The sequence below is a fragment of the Ipomoea nil genome, unplaced genomic scaffold, assembly GCF_001879475.1.
Source record: "Ipomoea nil cultivar Tokyo-kokei standard unplaced genomic scaffold, Asagao_1.1 scaffold1770, whole genome shotgun sequence".
Classification (NCBI taxonomy): domain Eukaryota; kingdom Viridiplantae; phylum Streptophyta; class Magnoliopsida; order Solanales; family Convolvulaceae; genus Ipomoea; species Ipomoea nil.
Window position 1 is genome coordinate 3,143,320 of NW_017618198.1, and position 18,889 is coordinate 3,162,208.

General features: G+C 40.6%; 1 protein-coding gene across 1 annotated transcript; it reads left to right on the forward strand.

The window, feature by feature from the left end:
• Window positions 1-6,645: 6,645 nt before the first annotated feature.
• Window positions 6,646-17,650, forward strand: LOC109192616 (WD-40 repeat-containing protein MSI4-like). The gene is made up of 15 exons (XM_019343331.1): window positions 6,646-6,946; window positions 7,430-7,493; window positions 8,590-8,676; window positions 8,767-8,829; window positions 9,143-9,208; window positions 9,342-9,416; window positions 9,675-9,750; window positions 9,930-10,125; window positions 10,339-10,420; window positions 10,943-11,016; window positions 11,195-11,306; window positions 11,406-11,480; window positions 11,658-11,731; window positions 16,977-17,076; window positions 17,384-17,650. Exons 1-15 carry the CDS (start codon window positions 6,816-6,818, stop codon window positions 17,474-17,476), a joined length of 1,368 nt encoding a protein of 455 aa, XP_019198876.1. The 5' UTR covers window positions 6,646-6,815; the 3' UTR covers window positions 17,477-17,650.
• The last annotated feature ends 1,239 nt before the right edge of the window (window positions 17,651-18,889 follow it).

Below are 18,889 nucleotides of genomic sequence, written 5' to 3' on the forward strand. Positions count from 1 at the left end.
TATCTTGATTATTGGCTCTTTTGGTAATTGTATGTGTGATTCGGTGATTGAGTCTTTATAGAGCCTTGCTTAGGGTTTATGCTATGTTTATTCGATAATCTGGATAATCTTGATATTTGTAATTGATTGTTTATGTTGTGTTTACTTGATAATCTTGATGTTGTGATTTATTACTTATGTGATCTCGTATTTAATTATGTTTAGAGCTTGTTCTTAGGGTTTATATCGTGAATCTCGTATTGTGATGTTCTTGGTATTCTTGGGTGGGTTTATGCATGCTCGGGTGTTGATTTTAGTCTAGGACTTGTCTCTAGGGATTTGCATATAGGTTTCTTGATGTTCTTGAGGTTCCGGATGCTCTTGAACCGTTATGTGATTGATGACGAGTCTTGGCATGTTTAGGAATCGTGCTAGAATGTAATGGTAATGATTCTTGGTCTAGTCTTCGTTGTTTGAATCCGTGATATCGTTGTTGTGTGTCAGAATGTGTTTGGACATGGTTTTGGGTTCCACGAACGAACCCCGAGCCTAAATTCTACCTTTGTACGAGTGGGGGGTAGGTGGGAGGACGAGTCCCCACCACTTACCCGCTGCCTTGGGTTGTCTAGTTCCAGCGGGCAGCCAACGGGCAGACGACTGCCCGTTGGGCACTCGCTGGAAAGTGGACTGCCCACCGGCGGGTGACCGACGGGTGGTCCTCCACCCGTCACCCACCCGCTGGAACGTGGTGGCACGGCGTGTCGTTTTCCCCCGTTTGTCGTTTCCCCGTGTCCCGTATGCCCCGTTGTACCCCGTTCGATGTTTATGTGTCTCGTATGATGTTTTGAGTACTGTTCTAGGGATTTATGTGTAGTGTGCATCGTGTATTATTGTATCTTGGTTGTTGTTGATGCTTATGTGTTGATTGATTGGTTGATGGTGTGATGTTTATGTGTTGATTAATTGGTTGATGGTGTGTGTTGCGATCATTACGCGATGATGGTTGAGATTGTAATCGGCGGAAATGAATTGTTGGCAGTTAGCACAACGAGTGCCCGGTCATTGTACTAAAGGTACAGGCCTAGCGGTTACTGTGTTGAAGGCACAAACCCACGTTCGACTGTGCTGGCTTTAGGCTTGGGTCAGGTTATAAGTGTTGCGGTGCCATGTCGGGGCTATATGCGATGACTCATTGGTATTGGTACTAGAGGTACGGATCATGCAAATGGCACTGCGGCGCTATCATGATATGTTGGTGGACGTTGTTGGTGGTTTGTCGGTTGGGGCATGTAGTTGCCCGGACGGATAAGAGAGGCGTTATAAGGGTGGCCTGGAGGTACAGGTTGGAACTGATATAAGGATGGAGAGGAGTAAAGGTTGGAACTTGGTATAAGGGTGGGAGATGGATAATTGTTTGTTGATATTGATTGATTAACTGTTGTGTGGTTCTATTATTAATATTGCTAATGGTTGTTGAATCTGTTATCGTGTCTTGAGTCTTGATCTTGGATTTAAACTAGAGTTGCTTCGGTTATATATGTATTCCAGTTTCAAAATGATTTTTCTTATATCTACATATATTGCACTTAACGCGTGGGAGTGGGTTACCAGCATTATTTGCTGACGGTTGTTACACCACATGTTTTTCAGGTTCAGATCAGTAGCTCAGAGCGCGCTAGTTGGATCCCTCGGACTTAGCCTAGATAGTCGTAGATTCTAGTTAGACGGCCCGCGTGCCTTGATTTGTACTCATTTATGGATTCATGAATTTACATCTTGATTAGCTAGTTAGCATTTGCATCTAAGTTCTCTAGCTTAGATGTGGCATAACACCCCGACTCTTATGTTTAGTTATGCTCTGTTTGGTAATGTTGGATTTGGTTTTATTTCACATGCATTAAAAGTTTTAATAATTTAGGAGTGTTACAGTTGGTATCAGAGCCTAAGTTCGACCCTAGGAAAAGACCCTTAAGACAAGACTCTAGGACATTAAGTTCGGACTCATGATACTTAAAGTACATAGGATCTAGGAAGCCTAGGGCATGCGGCGAGACTGTGAGTTTATCTACCGTTATCTGCTTAACTCTTCCTTAATCTATTTTGTGCTTAGCTTGAAGGTTTCCCATAAAGTATATCATAAAGGTAAGGATGCGAATCACTAACTTACCATTACAATCGGTGCTAATCATGTAGACACTGGAATGTCGCCAACAAGGAACCAGTCAAGGACCCCCGAGCCTTCTACCCAATATTCGTTAACTCAGAACCTACAACAGTTGACTCAGGTCGCCCAAACATTGAGCAACGCTGTAACACCCCATGTTACGACCTCTAAACCAATTAATTATTTAATTACTTACCCTAAAAAAGAGAATTAAATTCCATTGATTAATTAGGAAGAGTCCACCATAGACCATGGACCCTTGTCCCTAAACCAATCCCCTAGTCCTATAAGAAATAGAACTAGCAAACTCATACCATTCAGACCCTAATTAGGACTCTTAGATATATAAATAGGGGCATAGGAGGCACCTAGAATTCACACTACAATAGATATCACCACACAAGAAATCACAAGGATTCCCCGTAGGAGATGTAACACCCCGTGTTACGATCCCTAACTATTTAATCATTTACCCAAAAAGAAAGAATTAAATTTCATTAACTAATTAGGAAGGGTCCACCATAAGCCATAAACCCCTATCCCTAAAACCAATCCCCTAGTCCTATAGGAAATAGAAGTAACAAACCCATACCATTTAGACCCCAATTAGGACTCTGAGATATATATATATATATATATATATATATATATATATATATATATATATATGTATGTATATATGGTCATAGGAGGCACCTAGAACTCACACCACAATAATCTCTCACCACACAAGAAGTTCCAAGAATTCCCTTAGGAGAAATCAAGAAAGAAGAAATCTTAAAGAAAGACCCTTCATAGCCAAGGAAATTAATTAAGGCTAAGAGGTAACCCATGTCTCAACAAAACCTATTTTCTTCGCTATAATCTCCTTCCTTGGCCTCCTTCTATATGCTTGTGTCTTGATGAATTTCCTCTATGCTATTTGTTATATGTTCTTGATGATTGATAAGATAATTTATGTGTATTCTTGATAATCTTGATGATCTTGATGTTGAAAAGAGGTTCTTGATATTGATGTGATGATTCTTGACGAATCTTGATATTTCTTGATAAAATATGATTTTTGATGGTTTGGGATTAGAGCCCTAGGTTGGATTGGGAATTTGTGTTGTGATGTTCTTGATATATATTTGGGTGGCAATTCGCATGTTCGGGTGTTGTTTATGTTTAGAAGTCGTAATAGGATGAGTTCTACGTGATTCTTGCTTTTTGATCCATTAATTGCCTATGTGGTGTCGTTAATTGCGTTTAAAAGTATCTAAGCATGGTTTCGGGTTTCAAAACGGATCCCAGGATGAATTTGTGATAAAAGAGTCAGCGGGGGTAGGTGGGGTAGGGGAACCCACCACATACCCGCTGCCCGAAGATCACCGCCAGGCAGCGGGCAGCCGCCTGCCCGCCGGCAACCCGCTGCCCGAACAGTGATCTCCGGCGGGTGACCCCCACCCATCGGCTACCCGCTGGTCCGTACCCACCTCGGGTCTTCGGCTTCCCCGTTTGATGTTCCCTACTCCCCAAGGTGTCCCAACGGACCCCGTTTGTCGTGCTTGAGTCTAGTTTGATATTTCGGGTACCATTCGTATGATAAAAGAGTCTTAGTAATTGCATGCTAGTTGAATCGGTAACCCGTTGACCTAGGTGGAAGTGGTATGAACCCCTTAGGACTATTCTTAGTATGTGAATGATCACACGTAAGTTTATTTATATGTCTTCCCCTCCCAATGTGCTACTACGTGCTACTATGTGTTATGTGATGCATGATCCCCCAATTTGGTTGCGATCCAATTGGGTGTTCCCGAGCTGCGGTTCGGAAGTTGGCTGAAGGCCGAATTGACTGTTCCTGAGCTAAGGTTCAGAAGTTGGCTGAAGGCCGAATTGATTCATCCTCCTGGCTGCGGTCAGTGATTCACTTCTTGGGCTGCGGTCCACATGGGCCTCGGTGCTATGACCCACCGACCTGGACGCGCCAGACGGTGTGTAGGGCCAATAAGCCTAGGAAGGCTGTAGTCCACCGACCTGAGTAATTAGGCGGTGTGTAGGGCTACGGCTGGCAACGATCCACCGAGTGATGGGCCAGCGGTGTGTAGGGTCGTAGTCTCCGAGGATCTTCGCCCACCGACTGAGTCCCTCAGCGGTGTGTAAGGCTTGATCTGCTACGGTCCACCGACTGTGCCTATCAACGGTGTGTAGGGTCGTATGTCCCCCCTTGTAAAGGGGATCACAGTCCACCGACTGTGCGCGTCAGTGGTGTGTAGGATTGTGGTCCGACATTGAGTTCGTCAGCGGTCCTTAAAAGGGTTGGTTGCGATCAACTCCCTTCATGCCGCGGTATGAGGTAGGGTGCTGCGGGGCCGTGTTAATGCTATATGCATTAACCCTCATGTTCGGGGCATGTGATTGGTCCTGTGGCGCCATCAATGATTATGTGATATGAATGATGTTTGGATGATGATGTGTTTGAATTGAAAAGTGATCTGTGACCTTAGATGCGTATTCCTTATGATGTTAACTCTACTTAACTGTTTATCATAGATTAATGTGCTCGTCCCTAGTTGCTGAGTCTATTCCTGGTTTTAAACCTAGAGTCTCCTAAGTATATATCTTCCTGCTTCAAAATGATTTTCCTATATCTATATCTATATATATACCTATATTGTATTTCAACGCGTTGGAGTGGGTTACCAGCATCTCTCGTTGAACAGATATATTTGGCTTTCAGGCACAGATGAGTAGACCCCAGAGCGCGCTAGAGATCCGAAGCGTAGATTAGTTAGTTCCCCTTCGGCCTACGTGCCATGCTTATGTATTGACATTACTTTGAGGATTTCAGTTAGTTAGCCTGTGCACCTGAGTTCTCTAGCTCAGGTGTGGCATAGCACCCCATACTCTTATGTTTGATTTCAGGATTTAATGAGGATTTACCTTTATTATATAAGTTTAAAAAGTTTCAAATTTCGGGATGTTACAGGAGAAATTAAGAAGAGGAGATCTTAGAGAAAGAACATTTATAGCCAAGGAATCTAATTAAGGCTAAGAGGTAACCCATGTCTCAACAAAACATATTTTCCTTGCTATAATCTTCTTCTTTGACTCCTTCTATATGCTTGTGTCTTGATAAATATTCTATAATAATTATGATATGATCTTGATGATTGATGAAATGATCTTATGTGTTGATCTTGATAATCTTGAGGATTATAAGAGGATCTTGATAATTATGTGATGTTCTTGATAAATCTTGATGTTCTTGATTTTAAAGATGAAACTATGATTTTGATGATTTAAATATGATTAGAGACTTAGGCTAAATTGGGAATTTTGTATTGTAATATTCTTGATATAATTGGGAGGGATTTCGCATGTTCGGGTGTTACTTATGTTTAGAAGTCATGTTAGGATGTATTCAATATGATTCTTGGTTTTGATCCATTGTTTGACTACGTGGTGCCGTCGTTTATGTTTAAAAGTGTCTAAACATGGTTTCGGGTTACACAAAAGATCCCGGGACCCTATTATTGAAAAAGAGTCAGTGGGGGGTAGGTGGGGTAGGGGAACCCGCCACCTACCCGTTGCCAAATTTGGCGTCGCCGACAGCGGGCAGGCGATTGCCCGCCAGGCACCCGCTGCCCGGTTTCTCGCCGCCGGCGGGTAGACCTCCACCCGTCGGCCACCCGCTGGTTTGTCCCCACCTCAGGATGTTGGGTTCCCCGTTTGATGTTTCCTCGACCCTCGTGGTGTCCCAATGGACTCCGTTTATCATGCCTAAATATAGTTTAACGTTTCGGGTACCGTTCGTAAGGTAAAAGAGTCTTATATATTGCATGCTAGTTGAATTGGTACCCCATTGGCCTAGGTGAAAGAAGTATGAACCCCTTAGGACTATTCATAGTATGTGGATAACCACGCATATGTTTCATTATACGTTTTCTCCCCTTTCCCAATGTGTTAGTGTGGGTTGCATGTGCTTGCTATGTGTTATGTGTGCATGACTCCCCAATATTGGCTGCGGTTCATAATCCTGGCTGCGGTCAGTGACACACTCTTGGCTGCGGTCCACCGTTGGGCTCGCCAACGGTTTTACATGAGCTGCGGTTCATAATCCTAGTTGCGGTCAGTGGCACACTTTTTGGGCTGCGATCCACCGTTGGGCTCGCCAACGGTTTGATGAGCTGTGGTTCATCGGTTGGCTGCGGTCAACCCCTTCATACTGCAGCCAACCCCTTCATACTGCGGTATGAGGCAGGGTGCTGTGGGGCGGTGTTAGCGCTATATGCGCTGACCCTCATGTATGGGCATGCAAAATGACTAAAATATCTTCATTATTTGACCTATTAAAATTTTCATGTGAGATTTGACGGACAATTTGATCGGAGTGATCAAAATTGATAAAATTTATATAGTCAATGTACTAAATTAACACTCTTTAAAGAAATGAACTGTAATTAACAGGACCTATAATCAAGTGAACAAAATTGAAAATTACTCTTATTATATGTCTGTAAATTACAGTGAGGAACCTGATAAACCGTGGGAAAAGGCCACAAGTGCCTAAGTGGAAGGGCAGCGTAGCAGTGGTTTGCGCTTGAGCAACGCGGGAAATCCAAAAGCGAGACTGTGGGAGAAAGTTCCGGAGAGAGAGAGATTGCAATCCAGGGAGGGCCAGGGGGAGAAGATGAAGGAGAGAACCGGAAAAGGGGGTCAGCCGTCGGTTAACGAGCGCTACACACAGTGGAAGTCTCTAGTTCCCGTTCTCTATGACTGGCTTGCTAACCACAATCTTGTATGGCCATCTCTTTCCTGCAGGTCCTGCATCTCTCTCTCTCTCTAGGGTTTGATCATTTTCAGAATTTATAATGTGATTCCTTTTTTCGCTCTTTGTGAGTTGGTGATTTGTTGTTTTTTTTGTTTTTTGTTTTTTTTTTTTTGTCTTGTGTTTGTGTTTGGCATCCTGGTTGATCCCTGGAAAAAATGACCGCAAGAGAACATGGAGTTTTTAATTTTAAACTTTTTGTCTATTGTTTATATCACTAGCATTAGTGCATTGTATCCCTAATAACCCTAGTTGTGAGCATTGTAGAAATTTGTTTTCAGAAATAACAAGGATTCGAGAAACCAAATTTTGTGTTAAATCGTAGATTTAGGATTATGAATTTTTTATTATTTTTATTTATGTTTTGTGCTCCTGCATTATGGTATGACGTGAAGTTTCACCATTGTTGTGATATGCTATGAATTTGTATGTTGTTTGTGATCCTATTAAACTAAAGCCACCATCCTCTCTCTCAGGTGGGGGCCACAAGTGGAGCAAGCAACTTACAAGAATCGCCAACGGCTCTACCTCTCTGAGCAGGTAAGATGATGTTCTTAAGCCCTTCAAATACTTGTATTATGTTAACTCAGCTTGATGGCTATGCATGTGGGTTGCATTGCAGTGGTCAAACTTATTTGATTTTTTATAAATCTTTTTTAATTATTACGGAAGCTGCAATGGACTAGTTCCATGATGAGATGAGCTTTTGCTGGCTAGGGATGTACACTTGTCCAGCTTTGCGGTTTTTTTGAAGTGATGGTGGTTTATTGGTCAAAATGGGCAGTTCATTAGGCACTTGAAGCAAGTTCATTATTAGATATTGATATACTTGTACTCATTTTGATGGACAGACTAGAGGAGAATACAAGGAACTGCTTATTTGGTTGTTTTGGGAAGTTAATAAATTGTCATCTTAATGTTTTTTATATTTTTTTTAAAAGATCTTATTTTGTTCGCAACTTCCCATGGTGTTAAATTATTCGCATTTACGCCAAATAGATGTCAGTGGAAATGTCTAACAAAGAAAAGAACAAGATAAGTGACGACATTATGATTGTGCAGACAGAAGCCACTACATTTTTGCCACTCCTTGATGTGGCAATTGTAATAGATTGAAGTTTAAAATAAAAAAGGAAAAACTAACCATACAAAAATTGTCACATTAGGGAGTGGCAAATATGTAGTGGTTTATCCGTTTTTGTAGGGGTGGGAAGCATTTTCCTTCTTGAAAATGTGAACTATAGAATGTGCCCATTAATTGAGCAATTAAGACTTTGTTCTTGAGGCTGATAGCCTGAAAGCCTGATAGTGCTCTTGGTTGATTTTGAGAAGAATCTTGAGGATGTAGCTGTTATTTTTTTATAATTGTTAGAGTTGAAAAATGTCTTATTCCAACCAAAGATGGCACAATATTACATTCATGTCTTTTACAATTTACAGTATATACTTGAATTTTCACTTCTCAGCCTCTGCTCTTCAAGTGCATGGAACATTTTTAGCATTTTATTGTGTGGTCTCTATAATGAAAATTCCTTGTATGTATCTTTTTTAGGCACACCGAGTGGCGCTTTTTTCTCAAGTTACAGTTTATTTACACTAATATCTTGTTATTTCTTCTCTTGACTCCCCATGCTAGACTGATGGTAGTGTTCCAAATACACTTGTGATTGCAAATTGTGAAGTTGTAAAACCTAGGGTTGCAGCTGCAGAGCACATCTCACAGGTTTTCTACATGATAGATCCACGATTTTCACCCCTCCCCACTTTTATTATTCTGTTTCTTATTATATAGTATTGGTTTCCTATGCTCTAGTTCAATGAAGAGGCCCGATCTCCTTTTGTAAAGAAGCACAAAACAATCATACATCCTGGCGAGGTATGCATATTTTGTTTCATTTCCAATTACTGAAACCAAATCGTAATATATAGTATAATTTACACATTAGTAACAATAAAGAGTTTTTACTTTCTATTATTTTGGATTATGCATTGGGTTTGGTATAAAGTTTTCATTTTCCATTTTAGTTAAAACTCTTTTAAAAGCATGAGCACTGCAGGAATAGAAGTAGCACTTTCCCCTCCTAATTTGAAATTCACCCTTTATATAACACAAAGGATGTATTGAGTTCTGGAAACATGAAATCTGGTTTTGCATAGAATTGATTTGAAAAATCTGTTAATAATTGCAGGTTAACCGAATCAGGGAATTGCCTCAGAATAGCAAGATAGTGGCCACACACACTGACAGTCCGGATGTGAGTATATTCTTCAACTTTTGATGCTTGTCACAGATATTTTCATACAATTTTTTGTTATTCTTCTGCTCCCCTTTTATTAATGCTAGATCCTTTGATGTGATTACATGGTTTCTTGAAATTCTTAAACCAGGTTCTCATCTGGGATGTTGAGTCTCAGCCTAGTCGACATGCTGTTTTGGGAGCCTCTGACTCTAAGCCAGACTTGGTATGCTTTCTTTTAAAATATAAGAATGTGAGGTCATAGTTAATTTGTTTCTTAGTATTAACATGATTGCTGAGCCCATCAAATTGTCACTTTTACTTTGCCTCAAGTCTTGACAATTTATTTAATTTATATTTGAAGGTTTCTCATTTAAATATCATATACAAGTACTTTATTCAGATTTTGCAAGTTATCTTTTGATCATTCTGCTATGCTTGTTTTTCTCCAACTAGGTGGTTTAAAGTTTGGTGTCACTTGCAGGTGTTGACAGGTCATCAAGATAATGCTGAATTTGCACTTGCCATGTGCCCAACGGAGCCCTTTGTGCTATCTGGAGGTTAGACAGTTTGAATCTCAAAATATTTTGCTGTCTATACATTTTTCAAGTAGTAGTTGTTCATCTGTTTAAATGATATTTTGAATGTGTGTGTGTATAAGACTTCAATTGGTGATATTTTGGATGTATACAAGTATATCTACTTAAAGTATTCCATTGTTCATAACTTTTTGTGGCAGGGAAGGACAAGTCAGTAGTGTTGTGGAGCATTCATGACCATATCTCTACCTTGGCAACTGATCAGGGTGATAAGAAGCCTCTGGGATCTGGAGCCACTAGCACTAAGCTGCCTGCAAATAGTCCTACTGTTCAAGCTCGAGGTGTTTTCCAAGGGCATGAGGATACTGTTGAAGACGTTCAGTTTTGCCCTTCAAGGTATATGACTTTGCAGTATCTGCTCTCTTGCCCTTTGGGATGTTCTGTATTTAAGTCCTAATTATTTCATGTAACAAGTTGGGAAATATTACATTTATTATTGTTTATTCAAGACCAAACTTTCTTTTATGTTGGAAAAAACGGAGGGAAAAATAGAATGGTTGCAGCATTATCCTGACATTATTTTTACTGATTTTTTATTTAATGATATAGTGCACAGGAGTTCTGTAGTGTTGGTGATGATTCATGCTTAATATTGTGGGATGCAAGACGAGGTTCAGCTCCCGTCATGAAGGTTATTCTCCTCATTTTGCTTTTGCTGCTTCTAGAGCTTCAGTTTATACTTGTAAAATATGACTAAATATCTACGGCAATATTAAGCATGCACTTTCCTGGGCTGCAACTTGAATCATGAATACATTATCCTTCAATTAAAAGTATCGAAATAGTTCTCTTATTTAGTATCAAGTGTGCTCTTTCTATACAGTTAACAACCCATGACACTTCACCATTTGAGTGTGTTTTTGGGATTATAATCTAGCAACAACCATTTTCTAGAGTTTGATTGAGAAGGTTCTGAAAATGTTTACTGAAAGTTGAACTTTGATCTCTCGTCTAAACCTTTCACCTTTGTTTTACTACCAGTCACTTGACAAATCTGATTTTGCTAAGATATCTTGATTGTTATACACTGTTTCATGTTTTATTTTTTTCTCTGTTTCTTGTGAAGATATTACATTCTCTTTGCTGTTAACCTTACTGTTGGAATTAGATTTTATATCTGGTTAGTCTTTAGGATTTTGTTATTTGCTGGCAGGTTGAGAAGGCTCACAGTGCTGATCTCCATTGTGTTGATTGGAATCCATTTGATGTAAATCTTATCTTGACTGGGTAATGTATACTAGCTGCTCCTTTCAGGTCTTTGCTGGTTAAATTCTTCTGTAATTATAGGGAAACATCATTTTTTTATGACTTTCATCTGGTGTTAACATACCATTACACTGTTGAGCTAGTGTTGTCATTAGTATATACAATCTCTCTGAAACACTGGAGTACCATTCTTCTTCAGGTCTGCTGATAACACCGTCCGTATGTTTGACCGCCGTAAACTCACTTCTGGAGGAGTAGGTTCTCCTATCCACATATTTGAAGGTCATTCTGCTGCTGTTCTATGTGTCCAGGTATTACACTATATGACATGTCAGATTTCCCTCTAATATTTGAAGGATTCAGTTTGCCTGCTATTTCCACTGGCGATTTAGCAAACTTGTATATTGCAGTGGTCTCCAGACAAGTCATCTGTCTTCGGAAGTTCTGCTGAGGATGGTATCTTGAATATCTGGGATCATGAAAAGGTTTGAGTTTATACATAGTTTTTCATATTCTTTTGAGTTTTGGAAACTGAAAAATAATGTCTGATTTAGAAAGTTGACATTTTAATGGTTGAAAAGTATTAATGTTTCATTTTCAAAATGCTACATGCTTTTATATTAGTAGTTACATATTGTTTATTGACAAAAATGTTTGCTCAGATTGGTAAGGAGGATCCTGGGAAAAAACCTCCAAATTCCCCTCAAGGCTTGTTTTTCCGTCATGCTGGACACAGGTTCTAAGATTTTTAATTACTAATCTGATTTCCTATCTATTATGGCGGATTGCTCCATGTTAAATTCTATCCAGGCTCAATAATCTGCCACTTTCACTTTGAGAGATCTGCTCAATACATGTATTCTGCTCACCTTTACTGGGAAACTTAACACATCTTGAATCATCATGTCTATCTCTTTATCTGACACTTCCTGTTGAACTCTAAATGGTGAAGTGTATATTTAGATAGTGAAAATACTGTGTTACAATGAGTACAGGGAACCTACACTTATATACAAGCTAATAGGAAACCCCAACCACTTATTTCAAATTTCAAATGACTAGCTAGGAGAACTCCTCTAACAACCTTCTAACACCCCCCTCAAGTTGGAGCATAGATATCAAACATGCCCAACTTGTTACATATATATGAAACCCGATTCTTACACAATCCTTTCGTGAATATGTCAGCCAGCTGATCACCACTCCGAACGTGTGTAAGTGATATTAGTCCTTGCTCCACTTTTTCCCGTATAAAGTGGCAGTCAACTTCAATATGCTTCGTCCGCTCGTGAAAGACTGGATTATTTGCGATGTGTATGGCAGCACAGTTATCACACCACAAATCTATTGGTAACTCCACTTCAACACCCACTTCTTTTAAAATATTACGCACCCAGATTATTTCACTTGCCACATGAGTCATAGCCCGGTATTCCGATTCTGCACTTGAGCGCGACACCATATTCTGCTTCTTACTCTTCCACGAGACCAAGTTGCCTCCTACAAACACACAATAACCTGTCATAGACTTCCTGTCACCCGGTGAACCAGCCCAGTCTGCATCGGAGAACGCTTCAACACGCATATACCCGTGATCAGCATAAAGAATCCCTTTTCCAGGAGCACCTTTCAAGTATTTCACAATCCGAACCGCCGCTTCCCAGTGTGTCTGGGTCGGTGCACTCATGAATTGACTAATCACACTCACTGGAAACGCAATATCTGGACAGGTAATTGTGAGATAATTCAGTTTTCCTACTAACTTCCTGTACTGCTCCGGATCTTCAAACGGCTCCCCTTCTCCTGTCAATAACTTCACACCTTGATCCATGGGCGTATCACACGGTTTTGACCCAAGCAGCCCCGTGTCACCGAGCAAGTCCAACACATATTTCCTCTGTGAGAGGAATATGCCCTTCTTAGAGCGTGCAACTTCAATTCCCAGAAAGTACTTCAACACTCCCAGATCTTTAGTATGAAACTCAGACCCGAGAAAGGACTTGAGTGCCTCGATCCCACTTGTATCACTGCCTGTAATTACAATATTATCTACATATACTATCAACAAAACACACCCATAGTTAGTATGTTTGTAAAAGACAGTATGATCATATGCACTTCTCTGCATTCCAAACTCAACAACCGCCTTGCTAAACTGCCCAAACCACGCACGCGGAGACTGCTTCAGCCCATATAACGACTTCTTCAGCTTGCACACCTTCCCAGACTCCCCCTAAGCAACAAACCCCGGTGGTTGCTCCATATAAACTTCCTCACGCAAGTAGCCATGTAAGAAAGCATTTTTCACATCAAGCTGATGCAAGGGCCAATGACTTGAGGCTGCCAAAGAGATAAATATCCGCACAGATGTTAACTTGGCCACTGGAGAGAACGTCTCGGTATAATCTATACCATACGTCTGGGCGTACCCCTTGGCTACCAAGCGTGCTTTGAGTCTAGCCACAGACCCATTCGGGTTCATTTTCACCACATACACCCATTTACACCCAATAGCAACCTTACCAGGGGAAGCTGCACTAGATCCCACGTCTGGTTCTCCTCAAGGGCGTCTATCTCCTCTACCATCGCACGCCTCCAACCATCATGGGACATAGCCTGACTCAAAGATTTTGGAACAGGAACAGACTTTAACTGGGACACAAAAGCACGTGAAGACGCCGATAAATTGGTATATGACACAAAGGACGGAATGGGACGAGCACAACTACGCTTACCTTTCCGAACGGTGATAGGAACATCCTGGTCTGTCGACGAAGATTCTGGTAAGGGAGGATTTACTGGTGGAACCGGTGGGGCTGCATGCGTATCAACTTCTCTGGGCCGCCTGATATAAACCTGCGTAACAGGAGGCCTAGACTCCACTCCTACGGAGTCCGGGATAGTAACAACATATGTCTGAAAATCATCCGTCTCGGAACTACAACCAGATGAACCAGGGAGCTCCTCACTGAATAAAGTGTTCTCGAAGAATGAGACATCTGCAGAAACCAAGTATCGCCCCAAATCCGGGGAGTAACATCGATACCCTTTTTGAGTACTTGAATATCCCAGGAAAATACATTTTAATGACTTAGGATCGAGTTTCCCTCTTTGAGGACGAACATCCTGGACAAAACACGTACACCCAAACACTTTAGGAGGAAGGCAGAACAACGGTTTGGACGGATAGATGAAATGACAAGGACTCTGACCCCCAAGGACCCTTGTAGGTAGGCGGTTTATTAAGAAACACGCCGTATGAACAGCATCTGCCCAGTAAACCCTAGGGAATTTCATTTGAAACAACAAGGCCCTAGTAACCTCCAACAGATGGCGGTTCTTACGTTCTGCCACACCATTCTGTTGGGGAGTGCTGACACAAGACGACTGATGTACCATCCCATTCTGACTCATATAACTCGAGAAGGAACGAGAAAAATACTCAGTCCCATTATCACTCCGCAAAACCTGTATCATTTTATTGAACTGAGTTTTGACCATCGCATAGAAATTACAAAAGATCCCAAACAACTCATCTCTAAATTTCATGAGGTATAGCCAAGTGTGTCTAGAGAAATCATCTACAAACGTTACAAAATATTTAAACCCAGATTTCGATACTACTCGACATGGCCTCCATATATCTGAGCGAACTAATTGAAATAAAGACTCGACTCTATTATTGACTCTAGGAGGGTATGGTATCCGACAATGCTTAGCAAGCTCGCATGACTCACATTGCAAGTCAGACAGAGATTCTAACCCCAGACACAACTTCTTTAAGACAGACAAAGGCGGGTGACCATACCGGGAGTGCAACTGCAACGGAGACATATTTCCCAATAAATCAACCGGAACACTTCCAGAATCTTTGGACAGCCGTTCTAACACGTACAACCCACCGACCTCCTTCCCTTTACCAATAATCGTCTTCGTCAACAGATCATGAAACAGACAATATCCAGGGAAGAACATGACACAACAATTTAGGTCCTGGGTAATTTGACTAATTGACAATAAATGGAATGGGAATTTTTGGGAGATATAACACAGAAGTGAGAGGTAACGACGAACTAACATTCACACTACCTTTACCTAAAACAGAGGTGGATGAACCATATGCCAAGGTAACTGTAGGACCATATTTAAAGGAACAATATTCGGAAAACATACTTAGATTACCTGACATGTGGTCACTGGCTCCAGAATCAATGACCCACTGTCGAGACGAGGAGGAAACACAAGCAATAGGATTACCTGTTTGAACAAAGGTAGCTGACGGAGACGGCAATGACCCTGGACTAGCTGGAGACTGCGAGGAAGACAGCTTTAACTGATTAAACAAAGCCATATCTTCTTCAGTTATCACAACCGTCCCTTCTGGTCTAGAGGCAGAATTAGCAAATCTCCTATGGTCGGAGAGCTGTGGGCATTGGTTACGCAGATGACCGGGATCACCACAATTATAGCAAGCCCTTTGCCCTCGACCTCCTCCGCGCCCTCTACCTCGTCCCCTGGACCGACCTCCTCGACTATTGGCACTATCAGTCCCACTATCTCCCTGTGAGAAAAAGACTTGTTTCTCCAACGTACTATCAGTACCAAGGTTCACTGACGCATTTTGAACCATAGAAAAAACTTGGTCGAGCGAGTCTAATTCCTTATTCCCCAATAATTGTGATTTCAAAACATCATACTCCTTATCCAACCTAGAAATCCAACTAAAAATATGTAACTGATCACGTTGTTTTTTCATTTGATCCACTTTATCAGTAATCGGCATAGCAGCACACAATGCCTCACTCACATTCTTGAAGTCATAATAGTAATCCTTGATGTCCCGCCCTTTTTGAGACGGTCGATGAACATCCTGGGATAACTGATTTAACTTCCTCAAATTATTTGCCCCGCTAAACCACTTATTCACTAAATCCCACACTTCCTTCGCACTCTTACAGTGCTGTAAAGATAGGATTATCTTCCTATCAATACAATTTATTATACGCGAAAACAGGGCGTTATCATCTTTCTGCCATGCTTGGGCTTTGGTAGGGTCATCCGGATATGTTTCAATTAAATGTCCAGCTTTACCCATACCCTTCAAGTTCACTTCAACTAAAAACTTCCATTCCCCAAAATTGGACCCATCCGGTGCCAACACCAAATCAACCAATTTAGATTGAGTTGACACCACAGTAATAGTCCTATTTTCTGCCATAATAAACACACAAGAACCAACCTGGAGGTGCAGACTTCTCTTTTATGCAAAACCCAGATCTGGCAGCAACTTGGCAGCAAACCACGCAGATTCAGTTCTGGAAACACACTGCCCACGCCAAATCCCCTCAACAACGGACGGGGATATTGCTACAGAAGCGTCGGGCGCACGGAGACGGAGCTAGCCGCGTCGGCGGCGACCGGAGGCGAGGCCGGAAAACGTCGCACGCACCGGCGCGTGGCGTCGGAGCTCGGGGAGTGCGGCGGCGCGTGAAACTTCCGACGGCTGCTCCGTTCCTTCCAGCGGCGGCGGCGCCTCCTCGTTCCGACCAAAGCCCACCACCCACATCTACTGCTCTGATACCATGTTGAACTCTAAATGGTGAAGTGTATATTTAGATAGTGAAAATACTGTGTTACAATGAGTACAGGGAACCTACACTTATATACAAGCTAATATGAAACCCCAACCACTTATTTCAAATTTCAAATGACTAGCTAGAAGAACTCCTCTAACAACCTTCTAACACTTCCCGATTCACATAATCTCTTTCTTTCTTTCTCCATCTTTTTTCCAATTGTTGGGTAAACCTTTAGTTAACATTGCCTGCTCTTATTGTCAGTGAGAGAACTGCTTGCTTACCAAAATTATGCATCTATTTTAAAATCAATTTTTACACCAACATTTGTCTACTTTACACTTCTTTCAGTTTGACAATTTATTAGACTTTGTTATGATGTGGTGTCTCTGTTGATGGATTCAGGGATAAGGTGGTTGACTTCCATTGGAATGCATCAGACCCGTGGACAATTGTTAGCGTCTCTGATGATGGTGAAAGCACTGGTGGAGGTGGCACTTTGCAGGTGAAAACCTCACTTTTTGCCTATTGTATATATTAGAATGCTGCATTAACCTATCAAACATAAAGATGTTAAGTCAATCATAATTGATGATTATCCATGCATTAAAGCTAGAATTTCACATCAGTATTTTTATTATACTCGGCATGTGCTTCAAATCCTCGGGTATTTTTTTTTTTATCATAAACGTCAACCCCGCCCCTAATCCAATCCCCAAAAACAGGCTGTCATTGTTTTACATGTTTTATATTGTTGGCAATGTAGAGTCAATTTGGCAGTCTCTGTTTCTTAACTTTGAATTATCCTGCAGATATGGAGAATGATGGACATCATTTATAGGCCACAGGATGAGGTTATTACTGAGCTGGAGAAGTTCAAATCTCACCTGCTGACTTGCTCTTAATTTCGCCTACTTCTCTCCAGGGATGAAAACTTGTAATTTATTTGGCTGATTTCAGATTCCTTAGTAAACTATATAACCTTGGGGATTTATCTGTTCTGTAATCTCTAGATTCGAGACCTATCTACAATTGAACTCCTATAATGCCCTTATAATACAAGTCAAGTTTCTAGCAAATTGGATGGCTAGCGAAGTAGCAAGTTGGTTTCTTGGGTTCAACACTGTAACAATTATATTGTGTGGGGTGGAGATTGCTGATCGCCACCATTGTACTCAATACAATCAATCATGTATTGTATCGGTTGTTAGAGATTATTCACGGTTTTTTATGAGCTTACAAGAAAAGAGAGTAAACAAAGAGAAGAAAGAAGAAAAAAAAAAAAAAAAAAAAAAAAAGCATGACATTTTATTTTTAAGTAATCGGAAACGTGCCAGCGTGCGTTGCAGTGCACACGCTTGTCTAGGCGTGCTTCCTGCGCGTTATGCGCATTGATTCAATGTAGCAATGCATTTTCTCTCACATGGTGATCCCCACAATAAACTTAAACTTGCAAGAGAAATGACTAGCAAATAAATTCTTCTCCACACTTATTAAAAACTCCTCCTTGGTTTATTGATCTGCAAAAATTCAATAATATCCTTTGATGTAGATGCTCTTATTGGTAATGATTTTCAATAGTACTTGGTACAAATTATGTATTGTATTGGATTTATTCTAATAACATCTTGTATGATATGTGATTGTACATTGTATAGGTCATATTGAAAATCATTTCTAATAACACGATACATACACTTAGTGTTAATTAATACTATAAAAGTTCATATACAGGTCCAAACTATGTTTACCCTAGTAATTCAATCCCCTTTTAAGTGAAAAATAATGCACCATGGACTTTTGTAGTTGTACCTCATTGTTTATTTTAAAATTTATCCTGGACGGTAACTTTTTTTTTTTTTTTTTTTTTTTTTTATGCTACAGTAGATGTAGTTACTATGTAAAATTTAGACATCACATGAACTTATATAATTTTGTTATTTTATCATTTTTTTTTGAAAGAAAAGCTACATTAAACTTCATTAAATAAGTGTGGACTATGTGGTCCAATGGTACCCGGGTTGGACTTCCATTTGAAAGATTGTAAGTTCGAGCCTCAATGGAGGCGTTATTAGCTCTTTGTGTTTTAGTAGGTTGAGAAAGTATATGACTCTAGCTTAAGCATGAGCTAATTTAATCACACACCCTGCAAATGAGGATCATTCAGACAACAAACTGGGCCATTTTTAGCAGCCACAAAATCACAAGAATACCATAATCAACTTGGTTGATTTCAAAGAACGAGTTATTTTATCACTCATCTTTATTTTTTTTCACTAGTCTTGTTTTTTTGTCTTTTCATAATACAAATAATTAAA

Bases quoted from the DNA above. Each gene is read 5' to 3' on its own strand.
- LOC109192616 (XM_019343331.1), top strand. From the start codon at position 6,816: ATGAAGGAGAGAACCGGAAAAGGGGGTCAGCCGTCGGTTAACGAGCGC. The intron at 8,677-8,766 runs GTTTTCTACATG...CCTATGCTCTAG, and splicing joins CTGCAGAGCACATCTCACAG to TTCAATGAAGAGGCCCGATC. The intron at 11,732-16,976 runs GTTCTAAGATTT...TGATGGATTCAG, and splicing joins TTCCGTCATGCTGGACACAG to GGATAAGGTGGTTGACTTCC.